The 22062-nt window shown below is 64.4% G+C and overlaps 3 protein-coding genes across 3 annotated transcripts in view; 2 read left to right on the top strand and 1 right to left on the bottom strand.

The window, feature by feature from the left end:
• The window catches only part of LOC104300291 (coronin-7), a 41529-nt gene extending 41297 nt beyond the window's left edge, over nt 1-232 (top strand). The window contains exon 31 of the mRNA XM_054180493.1: nt 37-232. Coding sequence (XP_054036468.1) covers nt 37-123 — 87 coding nt within the window. The 3' untranslated portion in view covers nt 124-232. The remainder of the gene's footprint in view (nt 1-36) is intronic.
• Nucleotides 233-689: 457 nt separating this feature from the next.
• On the bottom strand, nt 690-9965 carry GLIS2 (GLIS family zinc finger 2). Its single transcript, XM_054180494.1, has 6 exons — nt 9595-9965; nt 4836-5211; nt 3945-4121; nt 3358-3491; nt 2970-3088; nt 690-2857 (listed from the first exon to the last, which is right to left on the bottom strand). The coding sequence occupies exons 1-6, from the start codon at nt 9948-9950 to the stop codon at nt 2082-2084; spliced, it is 1938 nt and encodes a 645-aa protein (XP_054036469.1). The 5' UTR covers nt 9951-9965; the 3' UTR covers nt 690-2081.
• Nucleotides 9966-13154: 3189 nt separating this feature from the next.
• TFAP4 (transcription factor AP-4) lies at nt 13155-21640 on the top strand. The gene is made up of 7 exons (XM_054180490.1): nt 13155-13378; nt 17513-17678; nt 18208-18306; nt 18741-18911; nt 19162-19299; nt 20507-20665; nt 20767-21640. Exons 1-7 carry the CDS (start codon nt 13290-13292, stop codon nt 20959-20961), a joined length of 1017 nt encoding a protein of 338 aa, XP_054036465.1. The 5' UTR covers nt 13155-13289; the 3' UTR covers nt 20962-21640.
• The last annotated feature ends 422 nt before the right edge of the window (nt 21641-22062 follow it).

The following is a 22062-nucleotide window of genomic DNA, read 5'->3' as shown; positions in this document are numbered from 1 at the left end:
CCTGACCCCGTGTCACCCCATCCCCATGTCCCACAGGTGGTGAGAGCCAAGGAGCGGCTGGACGAGGAGCTCCGCATCCAGGCCAAGGATGAGAAGGAGAAGGGGCGGAAAGCTGAGACGTGACTCCTGCTGCTCTTGCACTCTGGTTCCCTTTCCCTTAACTTATAGATAGCCAATAAATGCCAATACATCCAGTGCCTGGCTCAGCTGCTCTGTGCCCAGAGAGGGAGAGGGGACTTGCCTTCCTTTGCCTGCTGCCCCTGCAAGGGGCTGGGGGAGGAGGAAGAGGGAGGCATCTGGGAAAAGTGTGACCCTGAGGCATGCAGGGCTGAGAGGGCTCAAATGGCACCTGGGGAGGCTGCAGGAGCTATTTTTGTGGCAGGTTTGGACACTTGGCCTGAGCACATGGATGCCTCTGGCGCTGTACCATGTAAGCACCAAGAGCTCTCTGCTATCACCCTTCTCCCACCATAGGTGAGCTACTGGGTTGGGGCAGGGGGCTGCGGGAGGACACACTGTGGCCATCCCCGCCGACGGCTCATCACTGGCAGGGCTTCACTGGGAGCACGGAGACACATTGGGGCACCAGGCAGAGCCAACTGTGCCTCTGAGGTCAAGCTCCGTCCCCACCGTAGGCTCCCTGCTGCCATCACCACGGACTGAAACAGGAACTTACTTCAACTTCACTTTATTGTTCTCTTAATAAACTTCCTCTCCTCTGGAGGAACGTAGTGTTATAGTCGTTAGCTTATCTCGTACTTCTGCAGTCCTTAAACGCTACGCTAACAGCGATGGAGCCCAACAGGAGGAAAATAAAAACAACCCAGAAACTACGATAGAAAGGCACTTCGAGACCGTTAAAATACTGATGTCCTGGAATGTGCAACAACAAACGGATGAAGGAGCGAGGAGACGTACACCGTACACCGGCCGGGGCGGCCTGGTCGATGGCCCGCGGCCGCACAGGAGCGGTGGCAGCGCCGGCTGACTGCTGCCGCACCCCAGCACCGGGCAGGGAGACCGGCTCCCCGCGGGGCACGTGCAGCCAGGGCTCCTTCCAGCAGGGAGGGGGACGATCGGCGAGACCCCCACCTTGATTTGGAACAAGCCATGGGCAGGGGTCCTGCCTGGTAGCAGGAGGGATGTGGGACCCCCCCTGCATGCGCCAAGGGATGCTCAGAGCTCTGCCCGTGCTGAGGCTGGGCACATTGCCTGCTCCTGGCACTGTGGCAGCATCCTGACCGCCCCACACTACCCTAAGGCCCAGGGCAGGGCTCACCAGGGAGCCACACTGGTGGGGCTGGCATGTCCCAGGGAGTGGGTACCATGCCAGCTGGTGCCAAGGTGATGCCTGGAGCCCTGCCTGTGCTGCCTGCAAGCGCTGGCGGTCCATGGTTAGGTATGAACATAGCTAAACAGGGTGGCTCTGCCCCGGTGCGGAGCCGGTACGGCAAGCGGCACACACAGCCGTGCGCCTTGTCACAAGGAGGGCCAGGGAGGTGGTGAGGGGACAAGGGCAGGCACCGGGCCGGCGTGTGCCCAGCCAGCTGGGCCTGGCACAGAGGTGCCGTGGCCGTGGCACTGCCCACAGCTGTGCCAGTCAAGTGGAGTTGGATGGCACGGATGGGCACAGATCAGGACTGTGGGAGCAGTCGGTCCCCGGGCTGTCACCCTGTTGACCCTGCAGTGGGAGGCCAGAGGCTGTGGCCCTCCCATGCTGGCACCAGTGGTGCTGAGGCCTTGGGCAGGGAGACACCAAGTTGGTGGCAGGAGATGGGCCCGAGCGGGGCCCTGTCAGAGCAGGGGGCTGGTCGAGAAATAAATAGCGGCATGTCCAGCTGCCCAGGCTGGTGGGTGCAGGGGGACCCCCATGCCCCTCCCTGCCCCGGCACAGGGTCGCAGCCAGCTCTGGCCACCGAGGGATTATTGCTTTTCTCAGAAGAGTCCGTTCTTCTTTCGTGATGCTTACAAGCACGAGTGAGGCCCCACCAGGGCTGGGGGTTCTGCAAAGGGGAAGGAGGGGCAATGCCCCCCCATCTGCCCACAGGGCCGTCAGCCAGCCCTGGGCATCGTCGTGCCCCTCAATTGACAGCGGCGGGTTTGAGCAGCAGGGAGCCAGGGGGGATGAGCACCCAGCCCGGCGGCAGCGCATCAGGGCTGCCCCCTGAGCTGACGCCAGCAGAGAGGTCAAGCACAGCCCCTGGCAGCAGTGCCAGGCTCTCGGGGGGTGCCCGCGGCCGCCCCAGCTCCGTCTTTTCACCTCTCTCCCGGCTCTCTGACCCCTTGCCCACTTTGGGCGGCCGCCCCTCAGCCCTGCTGCCCTTCTCCCCCTCGGCCTTGACCCCGCCGGCCAGCAGCGACATGACAGGCAGCCCCAGCCCCGCCGCGAAGGGCGAGGGCAGCAGCGGGCTCTTGGCCAAGTTCAAGGGGCTGCCATTGAGGGGCAAGATGGAGCCAGGCAGGGCACCCGTAGCCCCACAGCCCAAAGCGCTGAGGTCAAGCGGTGCCGGTGCCAAAGGGATGGGCAATGCCGGCAAACCCGGGGGAGCGAAGAGGGCGGCAGGGTTGGGGATCACGAGCTGTGCCCCGTTAACATAGGGCACCTCGGCTGAGCCCAGGGGTGCTTTGGGAGATGGGTGCACCTTGAGCATCTCTGGGTGCTCCGGGGAGACAAAATGGCCGTGGGCTTTGATGTGCTTGCGGAGGGAGCTGGGGTCGGTGTAGCGCTTGTGGCAGCCTGGCATCTTGCAGGAGTAGGGCTTCTCCACGTAGTGGGTGCGGGTGTGCTTGAAGCGGTCGCTGGAGTTGGAGTAACGCTTGTTGCAGCCTTCATAGGGGCAGATGTAGGGCTTCTCACCTGCGGGATGGCACAGCGCTGGGCCTGGGGGGACACGGCCAGCCCTGCCTGGCCCCTTGTGTCCGTGTCCCCCCTCCAAAGGAGCCTCCCCACTCCCCAGGCTGGCACTGACCTGTGTGCGAGCGGTTGTGGATCTTCAGGTTCTCCAGGCGGGAGAAGCTCTTGTTGCAGGTTGGGCAGCGATGCGGCTTCTCGTTGGTGTGCGTCCGGATGTGGATCAGCATCTTGTACCTGCCAGGGTTTGGGGAATGTCATGGGGGTCAGCCCTGGCGCCCACAGCATTGTCTTGTCCCTGTGCCCTGGCTGCAGGGTGTGGGGACAGAGGCATCCAGTTTATCCAGCCACCCAGGACCTCACACCCCATGTTGAAAAGCTGGATGGATGGAGACTTCCTCCCTATGCAGCCCCCAGTGCTGGGTTCCTGTCTCTCCACAGAGACTTGAAGCAGACCCCAGGGACCCTGGAACCCCAACACAGTGCCCAGAGACCCCCCTGCCCACCTAGCATTGAAGCCTCTGCCGTGGCGGGCGCAGCCCTCCCAGTGACAGCAGTACCCCACGTCCTTCTCAGGTTTGACATGGAAGTCGTTGACATGGTCCACCAGGTCTTGCAGGAGGTCAAAGAACTGGTTGCACTGTGGGCAGGAGGCCGGGGGTGAGGAGGCCTGGCGAGCTGGCTGGGATCCCCACCAGGGCGAACCCCTTCCCCTCAACACCCCCCAGCTCCCACCCTTACCCTACCCACCCTCAGATGCTGGGCAGGTGGAAATGGCCTTCTGCACAACCTCCTCTGAGCCCCATTACCTTGCCCCCACCAGCAATGCTGCACAGCTGCCCCAGCTCTAAGCTGGCCCCGCTTGGCCCTCCCTGGTCCCACATGCCCCGCAAAAGCTCTGCATGGCCTTCCAGCCCCAGGTCCCCTCACCAGCCCCAGAATGCCCCTCCATGCCCCTACACCCCCCAAGTCCTTGCAATGCCCCTCAGCCCTTTATTGCCACCCCCAGCCCTATAAAGCATATCATGATGCCCCCAGCTTCATACCAACCCCCTACACTCCCCACTGCCCCCCTCTAACCCTCCCCACTGACCTTGGACCAGCGGCAGACGAGCTGCTTGGGGAGGGGCAGCTCAGGCGGCAGGCGTTTCTCCTTGCTGGGGGGCAGGAAGGCAGTGGGGGGCAGGTGCAGGGCTCCCCCAGCCCCCAGCGGCAGGAAGAACTGGAAGGAGCTCGGGAGACCATCGATGTAGCGCAGGGACTGGAAATCCTGGAGCAGAGCCCAGAGGTGGAGGTGGTGAGGGATGGGGCCAAGCTGGATGGAGAATCCTAAAGACTTCCTGTGCTCCAGAGACCTCCATCATTCCTTCTAGAAGACATCCACTCCCCCTTACAGCTTCCCATTGCCCCCCAGAGATCACAGAACTGCCCCAAGACCTCCAATGCCATCCTTAGTCTGCCCACTGTCCCCCCAAGACTGTTGCACAGCCCCTTAGAGATCCCCACTGCCCCCACAAACACTCCAGAACCCCCAGAGCCCCCCTAATGTTCCCCAGAAAACCCCACAGAGCCCATTACCCCCTAGATACCCTCACTCCACCCCAGAGACCCCCATGGCCCCCCACTGCCCCTTGGAGACCCAAGAATCTTCTACAGGCCCCCAGAGACTTTCCACAGCCCTCCACAGCCCCTCCCTAGAGAACTCCATTATACTCCACAGCCTTCTACTACCCACCTTAGACCCTCACAGACCCCGTAACACCCCAGAGGCCCCCACAAGTCTCCCATATCCCCCATATCAAAAACCATTCCAGGGATGCCACTGGGGACAGAAGTCACAAAGTGGGGGGCCCTGACAAGACATTGACCCCAGGGTGTGCGTACATAGGGCGGGGACTGTGTCACCCACAGCACCGGCCATGCCACCAAGGTCAAGAGCACTGACCCCATGGCTGGGGACACATCAGGGTGGGGGTGTACTTACATGGGGGGTGAGGGGGCCGGGCAGGTCCCCGCTGCCCTGGCGCTCAGGGGACAGTGAGACACTGCCAGCTGGAGACTCCCCACCGGAGCGGGGTGAGAGGCTGAGGTCCACCACTGGCATGGCAGCCAAGTGCCTGTCCCGTGGCTCCACCAGCCTCGAGCGTGCCAGGAGCCCAGGGGATGGCGAGGCTGGCACTGTCCGGTGACCCCCACAGCTGCCCCCTCGGCCATCCCCCGCCGGCGGGGTGTCTGGGCGCAGGGGACCGCGGGGACGGGCACCAGGGACACCCCGCTTCTCACGGGCAGCTCGCAGCTTGGAGATGCTCAGCTTGAGGTCCAGTGGCTCCTCCAGCGAATGCATGGTGCCAGGGTGGGCTCTGTGGGGGACACGGTGAGGTCACTGTGAGGATGGGGGACACTGGTGACACCCAAAGCATGGCCCCAGCCTGGCCCCATGGCAATGCCTGTCTCTTTGCTGGGTCGGAGGCTGGGAGGGTGCTGCGGTGCCGGCACCGGGTCCCTGCCGTCCCTTCCGGCCACCCTGCTGCGGCCCCCTCCCGCAGCGAGCAAAGGGCAGGGCATGGCATCAGGCCCCTCCCCCGCCCCCAGCCTCCGCGCCCCTCCTATCCCCAGTGTGTTCTCTGCCACCAACCCCCGGGGCCAACACAGTCGCTTGGCAAGCCACCAAAACTCGCCGCCGATTGCCAAATCCCCCGGGGCACACAAGGCCCTGGAGCTGCAGCGTCCCCGTTCTGCCCCTCCATGTCTGCCCATGCCCACGGGCCTGCCCCTGCGAGGCCTTTCCCAGCGGCAGAGGAGGGCGGTGGCGGCCACCAGCCCAGCGGTGACCCGGGCGGCTGAGCCCGCTGGCCCCAGCCCCGGAGGCGGCTGAGCTTCCTCCCCTGCCGGGGCCCCTTCCCCGCTGGCCCTTCCCCGCCGGCCAACGCTGCTGGCAGCCGGGGCCGGGCAGGGGCTGTCGGCCACACGGCACGGGGCGGTGTGGCATGGCACTGCATGGCATGGCACGGCACTGCCTGGCATGAGGTGTGGCATGGCACTGCAGGGCTGCTGCCTGCAAACCTCCCGGGGCATGGTAAGAAATCTCGACCTCCCCCCCACCATGCCACCATCCACAGGGTGACAGCTCTGCAGTGGCAAGCCACCCAATGCCATCCCCACCCTGCAAAATAAGACCCCCATCACTCAGCCACCACACATCCCGCGGGTGGCTGAGAATGGGCTGCTCAGTGCAGCAGTGAGCACCCAAACCCAACCCATGGCATCACCCAGCATCCCCTGGCTGTGCCCCCCCAACCCTGGCCACCCGCATCGCCTAGGGCAGGGTAGGGGCAGCCAAGGGGCCATGTTGGGGGGCACAGCGCACCCAAGCACACGTGGCAGCAGCCCCCCCCCCATCGCCGTAGCTACCCCACCCTGCCCCGGGGGGCCAGCCCCCGCCCTGCCCTGCTGGCGGGGCCCCCCTGCGCTGGCGGGGGTCCAGCCCGGCTCAGACGCTGAGGAATGCGGAGGAGCCGCGGGGGACGGGGGGCCCGGCTGGTGGGGCAGGGGACCCCCCACCTGCACCCCACCGCGGCAGTAGTGCTGTGGGGCTGACCCCATGGGGGGCCCCCCGTCCAAAGCCACCAGGGTGGGAGGGGCCACCCCGTAGCAGGCTTCTCCGCCCTGCAAGGGGGACATCACCCTGAGGGCCCCCATAGCCATGGGGCCTGCCCCAACCTCCATTTCTTCTCACAGTTGTGGGGCCTGCCTCATAGCAGGGTCCCTGCCATCCAGGGTGTCCTCCCTCTGTGCTCCCCCAGCAGTATCCCTGCCTCATAGAGGGTCCCCACCCTAAGCCTCGCACGGTTCTTGGGCTCTAGCCACCCCTCATGTACCTCACAGTTGGTGGCACAGCTTGAGGACAGACATTCGGGTGGGACCCCGCAGCCTGGTGGCACAGCTGAAGGACAGACAGATGTGGGGCAGGACCCCACAGCCTGGTGGCACAGCTGAAGGACAGACAGATGTGGGGCAGGACCCCACAGCCTGGTGGCACAGCTGAAGGACAGACAGATGTGGGGCAGGACCCCACAGCCTGGTGGCACAGCTGAAGGACAGACAGATGTGGGGCAGGACCCCACAGCCTGGTGGCACAGCTGAAGGACAGACAGATGTGGGGCAGGACCCCACAGCCTGGTGGCACAGCTGAAGGACAGATGAATGTAAAGCAAGACCCCGTATCTGGGGTGTCTCAGCAGGATCCCAGGCTGAGCACATAGGTCAGGGCCCCGCAGCTCCCCAGAGATGGGGGTCCCACAAGCATGTCAGGTAAGGCATCAGGGCTGATCCCGGGGTGGTGGCCGTGCCCGCATGTCCCGAAGGTACAGACGGGGGGGGTGGGGCTGTGGTGGGCTGCGGCGGGCAGGGGCTGGTGACTATCCACGGGCGTGGCGGGTGGGAAAGGGGCCTCCAGCTGCTGACGCCAGGGCTCGCAGCGCGGCCGCGGGCGGGCGGACATGCGGCTGCCAAACCACGCGGCCCCCGCTGCCGGCACTCCTGGGAACCGGCCATGCTGGGGGCCAGGGTGTCATGGGGGCCCCTCCGGGATGCGGACGGGGACCGGCCCCGCGGCGTTGGCCAGACGCCCCAGCACCTGCGGCCCCCGCTCAAGGCCCCTGCCTGCTTCTCCCACCCCCCCGCCCCCCCATAAGGCCTCTCCTGCCCGCACCAGGCGCTGCCAGCCCAGCCCCGGCCCAGCTTCCCCTCTGGCCGCCCAGCAGGGCCCCCCCCTGCCGCGCCAGTTCAAACCAGTTCGGCGCGGCGCTGGGCCCAGGGGCTTCCCAGTCCAAGCAGGGGCTGCTGGGACGAAGCCCGGGTGTAGGGGGAGCTCCCCCAGCTAGGCTGGGGTCCCCCCAAGCCCCAACACTGCCCAGCCAGACAGCATGGCACGGGGACCCAAGGGGACCCAGGGTGACCCCAGTGCAGCTGGCATGGTGCCAGGTCTCTGGGCCACCCCACTGCTGGCATGGCTAGGGTGTTGTGTGCCCCCCCACCCCGGGCCCCAGCTGCAGCACAAAACCTGCCAGGAATAGCACGGGCACGGAGGGCCATGGGGCAGAGACTTCCCGGGGTCATAGTGGGCACAAGGAGTGGCAGTGGCAAGGGGTGCCAATGCCAGGTTCTGAGAGGGGACGATGACCCCAGGGCCTGGTAAGCTGGGAGAGCTGCCAGCTCTGTGGGCACTTGGCAGGGCTTGGCCCCCCTGCTGTTGTGGCATGGCTGGCAGCGGCATGCTGGCACCATTGCCAAGGTCGGGCAGCCCCGGGAGCCCCTCGTGCCGGGGCAGTGGGGGGGACGTGGCAGGATCCAGCCCTGCACGGCCACCACTGCCTGGTTTATTGTCCCCACAGCCACCGGCAGCACACAGGCTACTATGAGACACACCATCCTGTTTTGTCCCACTGCATACAGTGCTGGCACTGCCACTCTTCACCAGAGCCCATCAGTCCCCGGTGGGGCTGGGGGCCATGTCCTGCTGGTGTGACTCCAGCTTGCCACCATTTACCCCGGCACCCACCAACCCATGCCACGCAGGCCAATGGCAGTGCCTGAAGGTGTCCCCAGGAGCGGTCGTGGCTCTGTCCCCTGGTCCTCGAGCTAAGGCTGGTGCCATGGTCTCCCCTTCTCGCATGCGTGGCAGTTGTGGGGATCCTGGTGGGGGGCTGAGACCTGCCCCCTCCCCAGGGTGCAGCCCCACAGCAGTCTCACCGGCAGTACACACCCTGCCACCTCTGCCTGGGGACACAGCCAGATGACAGGGGAACAGGAGCAGGGCTGGTCCCCAGTCACCCAGCGGATCAGAGCCTTTTGGGGGACATGAGGACCCCAGGGCGGGGGCTGTGGTCACGGCAGGGTGACACAAAGGCATGGGGAACGGGAGGTGCCACTTACAGGGGGATTTATGTGGACGAGCCCTGCAGCAGAGCCCGGGAACGTCGGGGAGAATTTTCAGCAGCCCTTGGCCCCTGCTGCTGGCACCCCGGGGACAGGGTTACCCTAGCCGGGCCTCCCAAACCCCCCCGCGGCGACGCGGCTCAGCCATCCCAAACCTCAGTCCCGTGAGGCCAGGGGACAAGCAGCCCCCCGTAATGGGGTCCCAGCGGGGGCCAGTGGCTCCGAGGTGTCACCACCTGCATGAGGTTGCCCTGCCACCCCCCGCGTCCTCGACAGCGGTGTGAGACCCCCCGGGGGTGGCCGCAGCGGGCATATCCACCGAGGTCGTCCCCGCCGCAGCCCCCGCCCCATGACCAAGGTCAGGACACCCGCCCCGGGTGCGGGGGCGGGGGGGGGAGCGGGTGATGGCAACCTCCCGACCCCCACTGGGCACTGGGGGGGGTCCCCTCTCTGCACGCCCCCGCCACCCGCGGAGCTCCGCACTCCCGCCGTCCCCCCCCCCTACTTCACTCCTCCCGCCCCCGGTGCCCTAGGGCTGCAGTGGGACCACGTCCCTGACCCCCCACAAGCCTCTCCCCACAGCGTGGGGGGCTGCAGGTGCCGCGCCAAGTTCCCCCCCCCGCACTCCCGGGGCGGTTTCCCGGAGGTCCCCGCCAGGGCGGGGAAGGGGCTTCCCGGTGGGGGGGTCCGAGGTGGAGGCAGCAGCATCATCCTTTTTCTCTTCCTGTCCCCCTTGTTCCCCCCCCCCCCAGCTCCCGCGGGCGCGGCGGCGCGACAAAGCGCCGGTCCCCGGTGCGCGATCGTACCTGCGGCGGGGGCTCAGCGCCGGCGGGCGGCGAGCGGGGCGGGGAGCGGGGCTTGGCGGAGCGGGCCCCCCCGCAGCCGGGCCGCCGGGCCGCTCCGCCACATCTGCAGGGGCTGGCGGCGGGGCTCGGCCCCCCCTCCCCTCCCCTCCCTCCCCGGTCCCCCGGGCGGCGGCGGCGGCGGGGCGGGGGCTCTGCCCGCCGTGATTTATGGCCGCCCCGCACCGACCGGCCCGGCCCCGGCTGCGGGCGGGAGCTGGGCGGGGGCCGGGGCCGGCCCCTCCCCGCCGCGGGGGGCACCGGGGGGCACTGGGGGAGGGAGGGGGGAGCCCCGCCCCGGGGGGGACACACAGGGACATCCCCCCCCTCCCTGCGCAAGGTCACCCCGGCGCTGCGGCAGAGCTGAGACAACCCCCCCGCGGTGTGTCCGTGTCCCCGTCAGCCCCCCCCAGTGTGTCTGTCTTCCCCCCACACGATGCACCCCTCGGTGTGCCCTTAAACCCCCTGTTCCTATGTACCCCCTGGTTCGTCCGTGTCGTTCCCCCATGTGCCTGTGACCCCCCCTCCTTATGCGTCCGTGTTTCTCCCACCCGGGTGTGTCCTTGTCCCCCGCCGGGTGTGTCTATGCACCCCCCGCAGTGTCTGTATGTGTCCCCCCCGGGGACGTGGCGGGGCGGGGACCCCCAGGACCGGCGGAAGCAGAGGGGGAACACCCACCGGAGCGATGCCCCCCGCCCAATGCACCGGGACGGGGGGTGGTGGTGTCACAATGGGGTGTGCGGGGGGGACCCCCCTCCCGTTAGGAGCGGCGTGACGTCACACCGCGTTGCTGGCGTCACGCCTGGCGGGGGCCTCCACATGACGTCACCGGGGGGGCGCGGGGGGGGGGTTGTCCCGGGGCCGCGGCTCCTTCCGGCGGCAGGATGTGGCGGGGCCGGCCCGGATGCTGCAGCCCGCACCGGCCCGGGGGGAGGGAACAGACACGGGACTCCCTCCCCGGGCCCGCAGATGGTGGGGGGACAGCGGCCCACGCGGGGGGCCGGGGCACGCCCCACCCGCGGAGGGAATTGGTGTGGGGAGCTGCTGTGACCCAAACAGCCACAGCGAGGGGGGGCACGAAGGCGGGACAGCGCTGGCCCACGCGGCGGCTGACACCGCCCCTCCACCCGTCTGGGGTTTTTTTGGGGGGGGGCGTTGTGCCCTAGGAGTGCCTCAGGGCTAGTGCTGCCACCACCTTTTCGGCCTTTATTCCCTTCTCTCTGTTTTTAGGTTTGTTTTTTTCCCCCAAATGGAAGGGGAGTGAACCCAAATACCTCTGCTTCCTTCTCCAAAACGGAAACAGCCTGATCTGCGGCTGGGGGGGGGTCTCCAATGGTGGCCTCAGGGCGGGCAGTGACATGTGGCAATGGCAGGGTGTCTCAGTGTCCCCAGCCTGGCTTCCCTTCAAACGTCATCTCGCTGTCCCCATCCCAATCCCTACAAGATGTGGGACACACCCCTACCTCCGCCACAGGAATACCCCTGTCCCCTGCAGGCACGGCGTTGGGAATTCTGCCAGCTGCTTGGCCAGCGGGGGCTGACTGGGGGGACACAGCAGGAAGGACACGCCATGGGGTGACACCATGGAGCAGCCCCCCGGCAGCAAGGCCCTCTGCGGAGGGATGAGCAGGGGCCCCTGGGCTGGGGACAGGCCGGGGACAGGCAGAACCTGTCTGGCCAGCTGCCAGAGGGTTGGGCTGGGGGCTCAGGACGGGAGGGGGGACAGGACATGACACCACACACACAAGCCCCACGCACTCTGCAGGGCCAGGTCCTGCCCACCCAGGGTGACAGGCCAGCACCGGGACCCCCACGTGCCGCCGGTGGTTTGTTGTATCCCTGCTGTGGTGTCCCCAGCTGGCCCTGGCTCCAAGCACACAATGATGGGGGGGGAGGTTGGACTGGGGCTGGAGGGGGGGCAGGGAGGCTGGGCTTGGAGAGGGTTGTCCCTCAGATCCTGCATAGCTCCTGTCAGCCCTGTGATCCCCTGCCAGTCCCCAAAGTCATGCAGCCAGCCCCCTGAACCTGGAGACTGCTGTGGGACCCATGACCCCTGCCAGCCCCCCTATCAGCCTCCAAAGCCTCCTCTCAGCCCCCAGAGACCCTCTGTCAGCCCCCAGAGCCCCAGGAAGGGGCCAGAATAGGACAGGATTAGAGGAGTCTGGACAGGATGGAATGGAATAAAATAGGGACAGGACAGGATGGAATTGGAAGAATATGGGTCAGGATAGGATGAGATGGAATAAGATAGGGTGGAGATGGTCAGGGTGGAATGGGATAAGATAGGGTAGAGTGGGACAGGGTTAGAAGGGATGATGCAGGATGGGATGGGGACAAAACAGGTCAGGATAGGATGGGCTAGGGTAGAATAGGATCAGATGGGAACAGGGTTGGAAGGGATGGGATAGGGATGTGGCAGGTCAGAGTGGGATAGGATGGACTAGGCTAGAATAGGCTAGGGTGGGGCTAGGGCAGGATGGGATGAAGTGTGATGGGATAGGGATAGGATAGGATAGGATAGGATAGGATAGGATAGGATAGGATAGGGCAGAATGGGATGGGGAAAAGACAGATAAAGGACAGGGTGGAATATGAAAAGGAAGAATAGGAATGGCCAGGTGGGATGGGGTCAGGACATGATGGCATGGGATGTGGGGACAAGACAGGTCAGGATGGGATAGGATAGGATAGGATAGGGACAGGCAGATGGGATGAGGACAGGATTGGGCCAAGACAGGTTAGAATGGGATAGTGTAGGATGAGGCTAGGGCAGAATGGAATGAGGTAGGATGGGATGAGGATGGGACAGGTCAGGATTGGATGGGATGGATAGGATGGCACAGGATAGGATAGGTTGGGATTGGATAGGGTAGGATGGGACATGACAAGATGGTATAGGGCAAAATGGGATGGGGTGGGATGGGGACAGGCCAGATCAGGACAGGATGGCATAGGATGGGATAGGGACAGTGACAAATCAGAATTGATAGGGCAGGATGGGATGGGATAGGATGGGATGGGATAGGATAGGATAGGATGGGATGAGGTGGAATGGGAACAGGCCATGATAGGATGGGGACAAGATAGGTCAGGGTAGGATGGGACAGGATGGGATAGGGACAGGTCAGGATGGCATAAGATAGAACAGGATGGGATAGGGCAGGATGGGGACAGAATAGGTCAGGACAGGTAGGACAGGATTGGATGGGGACAGCGTCGGATGGGATAGGAAGGCATCGGGACAAGACAGGGCAGGATGCGATAGGGCAAGATAGGATGTGATGGGATAGGGTAGGACGGGGCTAGGGCAGGGTGGGATGGGAACAGAACAGGATGGGGACAGGACAGGTCGGGTCAGGATGGGACGGGACAGGACCCCCCAAGCCCCAGCCCCGTCGCCGTGGCCCCGCAGGGCGGGTCGGTCTCCCTCTTCTCCCGCTCCCCGCCGCCCTTTGTTTACCGGCCGGTGGCTGGCGGGGGCGGGGGCGGCGCCGCCGGGGCGGGCGGGCGGGGGGAGGCGGCGGGCGGGAGCCGCGCTCGCACCAGCTGTTTCCCGCCTTGAGCCGCAGGCACAGGCCGCTGGAGCCGGAGCCGGGGCAGGGGCCGGAGCCGGAGCCGGAGCCAGAGCCAGGGCCGGAGCCGGGCCTCCCCCCCCCGGCATGGAGTACTTCATGGTGCCGGCGCAGAAGGTGCCGTCGCTGCAGCACTTCAGGAAATCCGAGAAGGAGGTCATCGGCGGGCTCTGCAGGTGGGGACACGGGGGGGGGGGCGGCGGGGAGCCCGCCTCGGCGCGGGGAGCACCGATCCCCGCGGATTTGGGGGTGGTTTTGGGGGGGTGCATTGATGGGGGGGTGAATTGGGGGGAGCGGGGGGGGGGAAGCGCAGCGCGGCCGCCGCAGCCCCGCCGCCCGCACGTGGTCTCGGCCGCGCACATGGGGCCGGGCGGGCAGCCGGGGCCGGGGCGGGACGAGACGGGACGGGGGTGGCCCTCGCCGCTGCCCCTCCAGGCTCTGGGGGGGTGAGGGGTGTTGGGGGGGGTGGGAGTTTAAAGGGGTGAGGGGGGTCCGGCGGGGTGTGTGAGGGGGGGTGTGTGTTTACTGCTGGGCCTGGCCGTGACTCTGCAGCCCTCCCGGAGGAGGCGGGTCGCGGCCGGGGCTGCCGGGACATGTAGTGCGGGAAGGCGGCGGCACAAAGCCCGGGGACGCTGCGGAGAGGGCAGCACCGAACGATCGCGGTGGGGGGTAACCCCCCCCACACCCCCCACCCCGTCCGGGGCTGTCGCTGGGGCCCCGGGGCTGCTGCGGGGGTGCTTGGGGCCTGGCGGGCGGGCGGGCCCCAACACGCGTGGGGGGCCCCCCGGGACCACGCGGGGTGGCTGTCGGCGCTGCGGGCCCGGGGAGGAGGCGCGGGGAGCCCCCGACTGCGGGGCGGGCCTCGGCGGCCGGGCTCTGCCGCGCCTGGGGCCCTGCGGGGTGATCCCGGGCCCCGGAGCCCCCGGGGGGCAGCCGCATCCCCTCGGGGCCCACCTCCGCCGCGGGGCAGCCCCGGGCAGCCAGGCCCCACCTCACGTGTGGGGCAGCTCACGGCCGCATGCCCTTCCCGCCCCATCGGGTACCCCCGGTCCTGCTCCACCGGCTCACCTGGGGTGGGGGCTGCGTCCAGATGATGTTCGGGGGTTGCCCACAGCTGAGGACCCTGGAGGAGGGGTGCGATGGTGATGCAGGGATCCAGGGCAGTGGGATGGCATCACCGGGGACCCTTACGTTAGTCACTGCAGGTGGATGTAGGTCTGTGGCCTGAGTGGGAAAGCCAGCACCTAGGGCAGGGGCATGTGGATGTCTTGCCTCTGGCTAGAGAGCTGCGCAGCCCCACAGCTGACCCCAGCGCGGGGCAGAGCTCTGGGGGAACCTCTCTGCCTTTCCATCATCCTGAGCTCCAGGATGCTTCAGCTCAGGGACACCCTGCCTGTGAGCTTGGTGTGCTGGGGATCGCTTTTCCCGTGAGTTTAGAGTGCTGGGGGTCACCCTGCCTGCAAGCTGCTGGAGCTGGGGAAGCTCCTGTCTGCAAGCTTGGGGTGCTCAGGGACACTCTTGCCTGTGAACCCAGCTCTGAGGCAGCCTGTCTGCAAGCTTAGTGGGCTCACAGATGCTTTTCCTGCAAGCTTGGGGATACTTTGTGTGCAGGTGTGGGGATGCCCTTCTTGTGAACTTGGGGCACACTCCCTATGACTTCAAGGAACTTGGAAACATGCAAGCTTGGGTAGCAAGTGGCATCTGCCTGTATGGCTGTGCTGCCACTGCCCACCAGTGTGAACCACGGCATGAGTTGTGGGCAGAGTAAGGCATCTGCTATGGGCCTGCCAAGCCCCGAACCTCCTCCCCAGGCCAGCTCAAATACCCCTGTGGATTTGTTTCCATCGAGATCTGGGTGACTGTGAGGTGCCCACTGGGCCATGTCTGGAGCTGATGCACCACTGAGACAGCAAGGACCAAATTCTGCTTGCCAACCCCAAATCCCATGGCACCAGCACTCCAGGGGTTTCTTCCCTGCAGCAGGGCTCCGGTGGGTGCCACCTGCTGCCCTTGCCTCTGTGCTGCTCCTTTCTTGGCAGTACTGGGTATCAGGCCAGCATCTGAATCCAGGTTTTGCCTGGCGCCCCCCCCTTCCATATTTCGCTGTCACTTCTCAGGTCTTCCCAGGAAGAGCAGCTGGGGCAGGTTGCAGGAGGTCTGCCTGCGAGGAAGCAGCCTCTTCCTCTTTCCCTGGTATTTAAGAAACCACTTCCGTGCTGCCTGGTCCTGGGCCTCTCCATCCCCTTCCCCTCACATGCCCACCAGTGGTGGTCCAGCATCCTGGAGCAGTGCTCTGGCCGGCTCCCCAGCCCCACCAACTTTCACTGCTGGGAGACAGGGGACAGACCTTGCCTATCCCCGAGACCTCCTGGGGTTTGGCATGTTTTGGGGACAAGTTTGAGATGATTTTTGGAGCAGGGAGGGGAGTGATGGACACTGCCAGATAGGATTAGGAGCCCTGTGGCACTAACCCACAGGCCAAAAGGCTGCTCTCTGTGAGTTAGGGCAGATTGCCAGGCACCCATCCCAGCTCCAGATTTTCCCCCAGGGCACCCATCCCATCTCTCTATGCCCCAGGACACCAGCTGGGAGCTGCACAGGAGAGATCCTGTGGGCACTCAGCACCCAGCATCAGCCTGCACTGGAACACTGCCTTGGCAGCTGGAGACAAATGTTGTCTGTGCCTGTGGGCTGAGCTGGGATCCTTCCTCATCTTCCCGGGATCCTTCTACATAGCTCTAGGACAAGCTGGGATAGTTCTGCATCCCCGTGGGATGAGCTAGGATCCTTCCCTATTGCCCTGGGCTGATCTTGGATCCTTTCCTGTTCCCCAGGGAGGTGCTGGGATCATTCCCCCATCCCCTTGGGGTGAGCTATATCTCTGTTCCCCCAGAGCTGTGCTGGCATCCTTTGTCATCCCTTTGGGATGAGATGGGATTCTTCCCCATCCCTCTAGGATGAGCTGACATCCTTTCCCATCTCCCTGGGATGCACTGGGATCTTTCTACATATCTCTAGGACGACTTGGGATCTTTCTGCATCCCCTTGGGATGAGACAGTAGTATTCCCCATCACTCTAGGATGATCTGGGATCCTTTCCCATCCCCTTGGGATGGAGTGCATTCCCCGTTCACAACAGGTGACGGGTGTCCTGGGAGGCTCCAAGCGCTGCGTGGGACATGAGCAGGGCTTGGTTTGCCACTTAGACTCCTGAGCTCCCAAATCTCCATGGATCCTCTGGGAAGGCAGGATGCCAGGTTTTGCTTTCCTGCCTGGCACTGCCACAATGCAGGATGAGCTGGTCCCATCTCCCCATCCCTGGGCACCTGGGCGGAATGCTGCAGCCTGTCTTATCTCACCTCTTGCCGCAGCCCAGCCCTCGTGTTTAGTCTTTGGTGCCTCACTGTGTCTCTGGCACTGCTGGTGGCCTGGCTGGCAGCCTCTGGGTGCTCACCTGCGTCCCTGTGAGAGCTGCTGCTGGCAGCAGCGGGGAGGTGACACGGCTGGCGGTGTGGCAGTGCCCTTGGTTTTTGATTCCCAGTGCTGGTCACTGCCCTGTGGGCTCACCAGCCCCGTGGTCCCAAAACCCTTGTTGAGATTTGGTCACTCTGGGCCATCTAGGAAAGAAGTGGGGGGTAGGGGAAGAAGCTGGACCCCCACAGTGGTAGCCTTTCCTTGTGGGGCTGGTGTCCTGGCCCTGAGGTGTTTGCATTGGCTGTCTGGAGCCCTCCCCGCCACCATCCCCACTTGTGTTGTCAGCTCTGGAGGAGCATTTCCCGGCCCATCTGTGGGGTGAGGGTGTGGGGGGCGAGGAGGCGGTGGCAGGAAGCAAGGCAGGAGCTGTGGCTTGGGGTGGGACAGGGGCTTCTCTGCTGGGAGCTGTCATCTGGAAGCCATCAGCAGGGCGGGAAGGAGGGAGCTGCCTTCCCCGGGCCACACACGCTGGCCGGCCCCGTGGGGACCCAGCCGGCCAGCCTGCAGCCTCCCTTGCCTGCCTGGGGGTCCCTGCTGTCCCCTCTGCTCTCCTTGCTCCAGCTTGGTGCTGGCATCGGGCAGCCCATGTTCAAGCCCAGCAGAAATGGTGGCTGCTGTGGGGGCCACCCTTTGGTCAGTGCATCCTCCAGAGCCTTGGATCCAGGGCTGGAGAAACCCACCCACTTCTGTGCTCGCCAGTGCTGCAGTCGCCATCCCTTCTTGTGTTTCCCATCCTTTTGGCATAGTCATTGCAAAGCAAGGGTGGGGACACGGTGGGGGTGAGCTGGTGGCAGGGGTGCAGACCCCTCCTTCCTAACCTCATGCCTCTCCCACAGCTTGGCCAACATCCCATTGACTCCCGAGACTCAGCGGGACCAGGAGCGGCGGATACGGAGGGAGATTGCCAACAGCAACGAGAGACGGCGGATGCAGAGCATCAATGCTGGCTTCCAGTCTCTGAAAACCCTCATCCCACACACGGACGGGGAGAAGCTCAGCAAGGTGAGCAGGGCACCAGGGCCATGGTGATGCAGGGGGCTGGTGGTAGGCCTGTGCGTGGTTTTCAGCATCGCTTGTTGGGCAGGAGAGGGCTGTGAGAGTAATCAGGAGTGTTTGCATGTGTTACCTCAGTGATGGAGGTCTCCACTGGGGAGACTTCCTGGTGGGGAGTGGGTATGCATCACAAACCTGGTGCCCTGGGACAGGTTGTGCATGTGTGATAGCACCCAGCAGCCTGGGAGCAGGGCTGGCATATGTGCCTGGCAGACGAGGTGGCCCTGCTGTGGAGGGGAGTGGGTTGAGGAGATGGTGCTTGGCAGCCAGTTGGGTTCCCAAGATGGGTGGACTGGAGGTTCACCACAGTGGAAATCCCTGGGGAGACCTGCTGGAGAAGCAGGTCCTGGATGGGGGCACCGGGGCTGGGCAAGGAATGGTGCTACTGCCTTCTGAGCAGGGAGCTGGCAGGAGTAGGGCTTGGGGGGAATGTGGGCATCTCTCCTGCCTCAGTGTGCCCATCCTGACTCTCCCACAGGCGGCCATCCTCCAGCAGACGGCTGAGTACATCTTCTCCCTGGAGCAGGAGAAGACTCGGCTACTGCAGCAGAACACCCAGCTCAAGAGGTTCATCCAGGTAGTGCTGGGACAGCCCTGGCTGGCTGGGGAGGGCATGTCATCGCTGTCCCTTGGGGTTGGGCTGGAGATCTCCTTGGGATGGAGATGTTTTGTACCCTCCTGGCAAGGCAGGGTTCCTGTTTCCCATTTGGGGTTTCAGGATATGGCCTGGCAGCAGCTCTTGCTCTGGGCTGAACTGTCCTGGGTGTGATGAAGCGAGAAGTGAGTTTGCACTAGGCTTGGCGGGGTGAGGACCAGAAGGGTGGTCGCATGTGGGACGCAGGAGCCCCGTCTGTCCCCAGATGTTGACACCCTGTGCTGCCTGCATCCCTGGGGAGCCCCTGCCCTTCAGGGAGGGGTGTCTGAAGGGGTGGCATCACCCAGACGTGATCCAGATGGTGGGGAGAGAATGAGATCTGATCCTTGTTCCCTGACGTGACCTCCTGGTGGCAGGAGTTCAGCGGCTCCTCCCCAAAACGGCGACGAGCAGAAGACAAGGATGAGGGGATCGGCTCGCCGGACATCTGGGAGGACGAGAAGGCCGAGGACCTGCGGCGGGAGATGATCGAGCTCCGGCAGCAGCTGGACAAGGAGCGCTCGGTCCGCATGATGCTGGAGGAGCAGGTGAGGCCCCTGCGGGCCGGATCCTGCTGCTGCACGGCGCTGGCCATGCACGGGGCAGGCTCGCCCTCTAGTGGGGATCCCCCGGGGACACCAGCGCTGAGGGGGCACCAGCCATCTGCTCAGCCCACCTCCACTCCCAGGCTTGGCCGTGGACCCCTTGGCTCTCCTGTGTCCACCCTGCGGGGTCAGTGGGGCCACTGCAGGAGCCACCTGGGCTCCCTGTTGACGTCAGGGTGTTCTTGGCTGGCAGGTTCGCTCTTTGGAGGCCCACATGTACCCTGAGAAGCTGAAGGTGATCGCTCAGCAAGTGCAGCTCCAGCAGCAGCAGGAGCAGGTGAGGTTGCTGCACCAAGAGAAGCTAGAGCGTGAGCAGCAGATCCGAACCCAGGTGAGTGTGCCAGTGCTGTCTCTGCCCATCCTGGCCATGACCCACCCGTGGGGACTTCTGAGTGGCTCTGTTCCCTGGTGCCAAAATCTTTGCATGGGTAAGGTCATTTTCTGGCAGGCAGGGATTCAGCTTGGCACGAGCAAGCCCCTCACTTCCAAGGCTATGCCAGGAGGTGCTGCATATGGACATATCCAACTCACCCCCTCTCCTCAGTGCTGTGTCCCTTCCTGCTGAGCTCTCCACACAGAGCATGAGTGGAGCACAGCCCCCACTTTGGGGTGAGCTGTGGTCTGCTCTGGCTCCCACTGGACACATCCACTTGTCCTTGGGTGATGGATGGGCATCTGTGCCATCTGTGGGTGATGCCAGCAGTCACAATAGCACTGCCAGCAGCTGATGCTCCCCATGCTGGAGCAGGTGGAGCTAACCCCATCTTTCAGGCTTCATCTCTCACTGGATGATCTCCACTGAGTTTTGGGGGCCTCCATACAGCTCTCTGCCACCTGCCAGGCTGGGAAAGGGGAGCAGGTGAGCTGGCACATGGCACTGATGGGTAGATGTGGCAGGACTGCGTAGACAGGAGCCTGCAGCCTTTTTCCCTGGCACAGTTGCGTTTGGTTAGGGAGCCTTACTCCAGTCTGGTGCAGTGAGGAGGAGCACGGTGCCCACACCCTGTCCTTGCTTGCTGCCACCCTCCAGCTCAGCCCAGGCCATGCTGGCCTGGGGAGCTTCCAAGGCAGGGAGAAAAAACAGCTTCCTGCCTCGTTTGGCTTCTGCAGGGCTACATCCCCGCAGCGTCCCTGCCGGCCACCTCCCAGGGAAGTTCAGACTATTTTTAGGTGAACTCTCCGTAGCCTCCTGCCTGGGCAGCTCTTCCCATCCGCTGTTTTCTCGGGACTCTCAGAGGGGTGTGGCACGTTCCCAGCCCCGCAGGTCAGGGCACTGGGAGGGCTGGCACTCACCTCTGCCACCTTCAAAGCCTTGCCTTTGTGGGATGTGGGAACCCTTCACGTTCCGTTGTGCCAAAGCTAAGGTGACAGCAGCTTGCAGCTGGTGTCTTCTGGCGTCCATCTGAGATGGGTGAGCTGGAGCAGCTGGGCTCTAGGCTCAAAGGAGTCTGGGCTCTGCAGACAAACGTGATGCTCTCCCCACTGCCACTGTGCCCAGGTTCCTGCTCACCAGGGTGGGGTACGTTTCTCTTCCCCAGCTCCTGCCATCACATGCTCCCCCAGCACCCACCCACCACCCCACCGTGATCGTTCCAGCGCCGCCTCCCTCCCATCACGTCACCGTGGTCACCATGGGCCCGTCCTCGGTCATCAACACGGTCTCCACGTCCCGGCAAAACCTGGACACCATCGTTCAGGTAAGGGGGAGAGCGGCGAGGCCGGCGGCAGAGGGAGGCTTGGGGAGGGTCCCTGAGAGCTGGGGGCACGGGGCGCTGACGGCCGCTGGCTGCCTCGGCAGGCGATCCAGCACATCGAGGGCACGCAGGAGAAGCAGCTGCAGGAAGAGGAGCAGAGACGCGCGGTCATCGTGACGCCGGCGCGCGCCTGCCCCGAGCCCTCCGCCTCCGACACCGCCTCCGACACCGAGGGCAACGACAGTGACTCCATGGACCAGAGCAAAGAAGAGCCCTCGGGGGACGGGGAGCTGCCCTGACACCCCCCGGCCGGCAGCTGGGGAGGGGAGCGGGGCGGGGGGGAGGGGAGGGAAGCGTCAGAGAATATGCTGAAATTTTTACAAAATACAAGGCGATTTGGGTCTCTTTTATGACCTTTCTCCAATACTGTAAAGCAGAGCGCTAGAAGCAGGCAAAGGTCACCCTTCAGCTCTCAAGGGGGGGCCTGGGGTGCAGCAGAATGGTGGTGAGGGGGTGTTAGGGGTGGGGGGGGTGTCGCAGCTTCCCCATCTCGTTTTATCAGCACCCCCCACTAGCCCACAGGGAGTCCTGCCAGGCCAGCAGCAGCCCCCATGCTCCCAATGGCAGCCCCTTGGGACAGGGCCTTCAGTTGGGATCTTAATTTGTCTTTTCCTCTTCTTTTGTGTTGTTTTGTTGTTTATGTTTTAATTAAATGTTGGGTTTTAAGCAGGGGGGAAGACACCAAGTGACATAACAGCAAAGGTGGGACGGGGACCCCCACCTTCGGGGTACAACCAGCTCCACCACAGCTCCCACAACCTTTTGTGGGGCAGGAAAAAACCCTTTGCAGAGTCTGAATCCTGGGATTATGCCACTGGAGCACAGGCAGGAGGGTTGGCACGTGCCACCCCCCCTGGCATTTCCACCACCCACCTCTTCAGCATGGGGATGGTGGTTCGGGGACTACTCTTCCGCCCCCATCCCCGTCCCTGTCTCCCCCATCTCGCTCCCCCCCGGCCTCCTTTAAGCACTTAATCCGGTTTGCAGGGTCCGTCAACTCCAAAGAGCTTTTCCTGATTGTGTCGCTTGGGTCTGGCGGGGGTGGGGGTGGGGGTGTGTGGGGGGGTCCCGTTCTGTGTGCGTGTCCCCCCGCCCCCTCCCCCCGCCCCCTGCTGCCCCCTGCCCGGCTGTAGGGTTTTAGGCCAGTCGTGTGTAGAGCCTCGGTGGTATTCGGTAGGTCCCCTCCCTCCGGCTGCAGCTGTTTCTCGGTTCCTTGCCCTTTTATTTTGTTTTGTAATTTTTTGGTTTTGTTTTGTTTTTAACGATTTTCAGGTCTTTGTGTTGATTGAGAAGCTATTCTATTTTGTTAAGAAAGTGGAAAAAAAAAAAAGAGGCTCGTG

Source organism: Dryobates pubescens, chromosome 4, assembly GCF_014839835.1.
Source record: "Dryobates pubescens isolate bDryPub1 chromosome 4, bDryPub1.pri, whole genome shotgun sequence".
In the NCBI taxonomy this organism is placed as follows: Eukaryota; Metazoa; Chordata; class Aves; order Piciformes; family Picidae; genus Dryobates; species Dryobates pubescens.
This window is presented reverse-complemented; position numbering and strand designations above follow the sequence as displayed.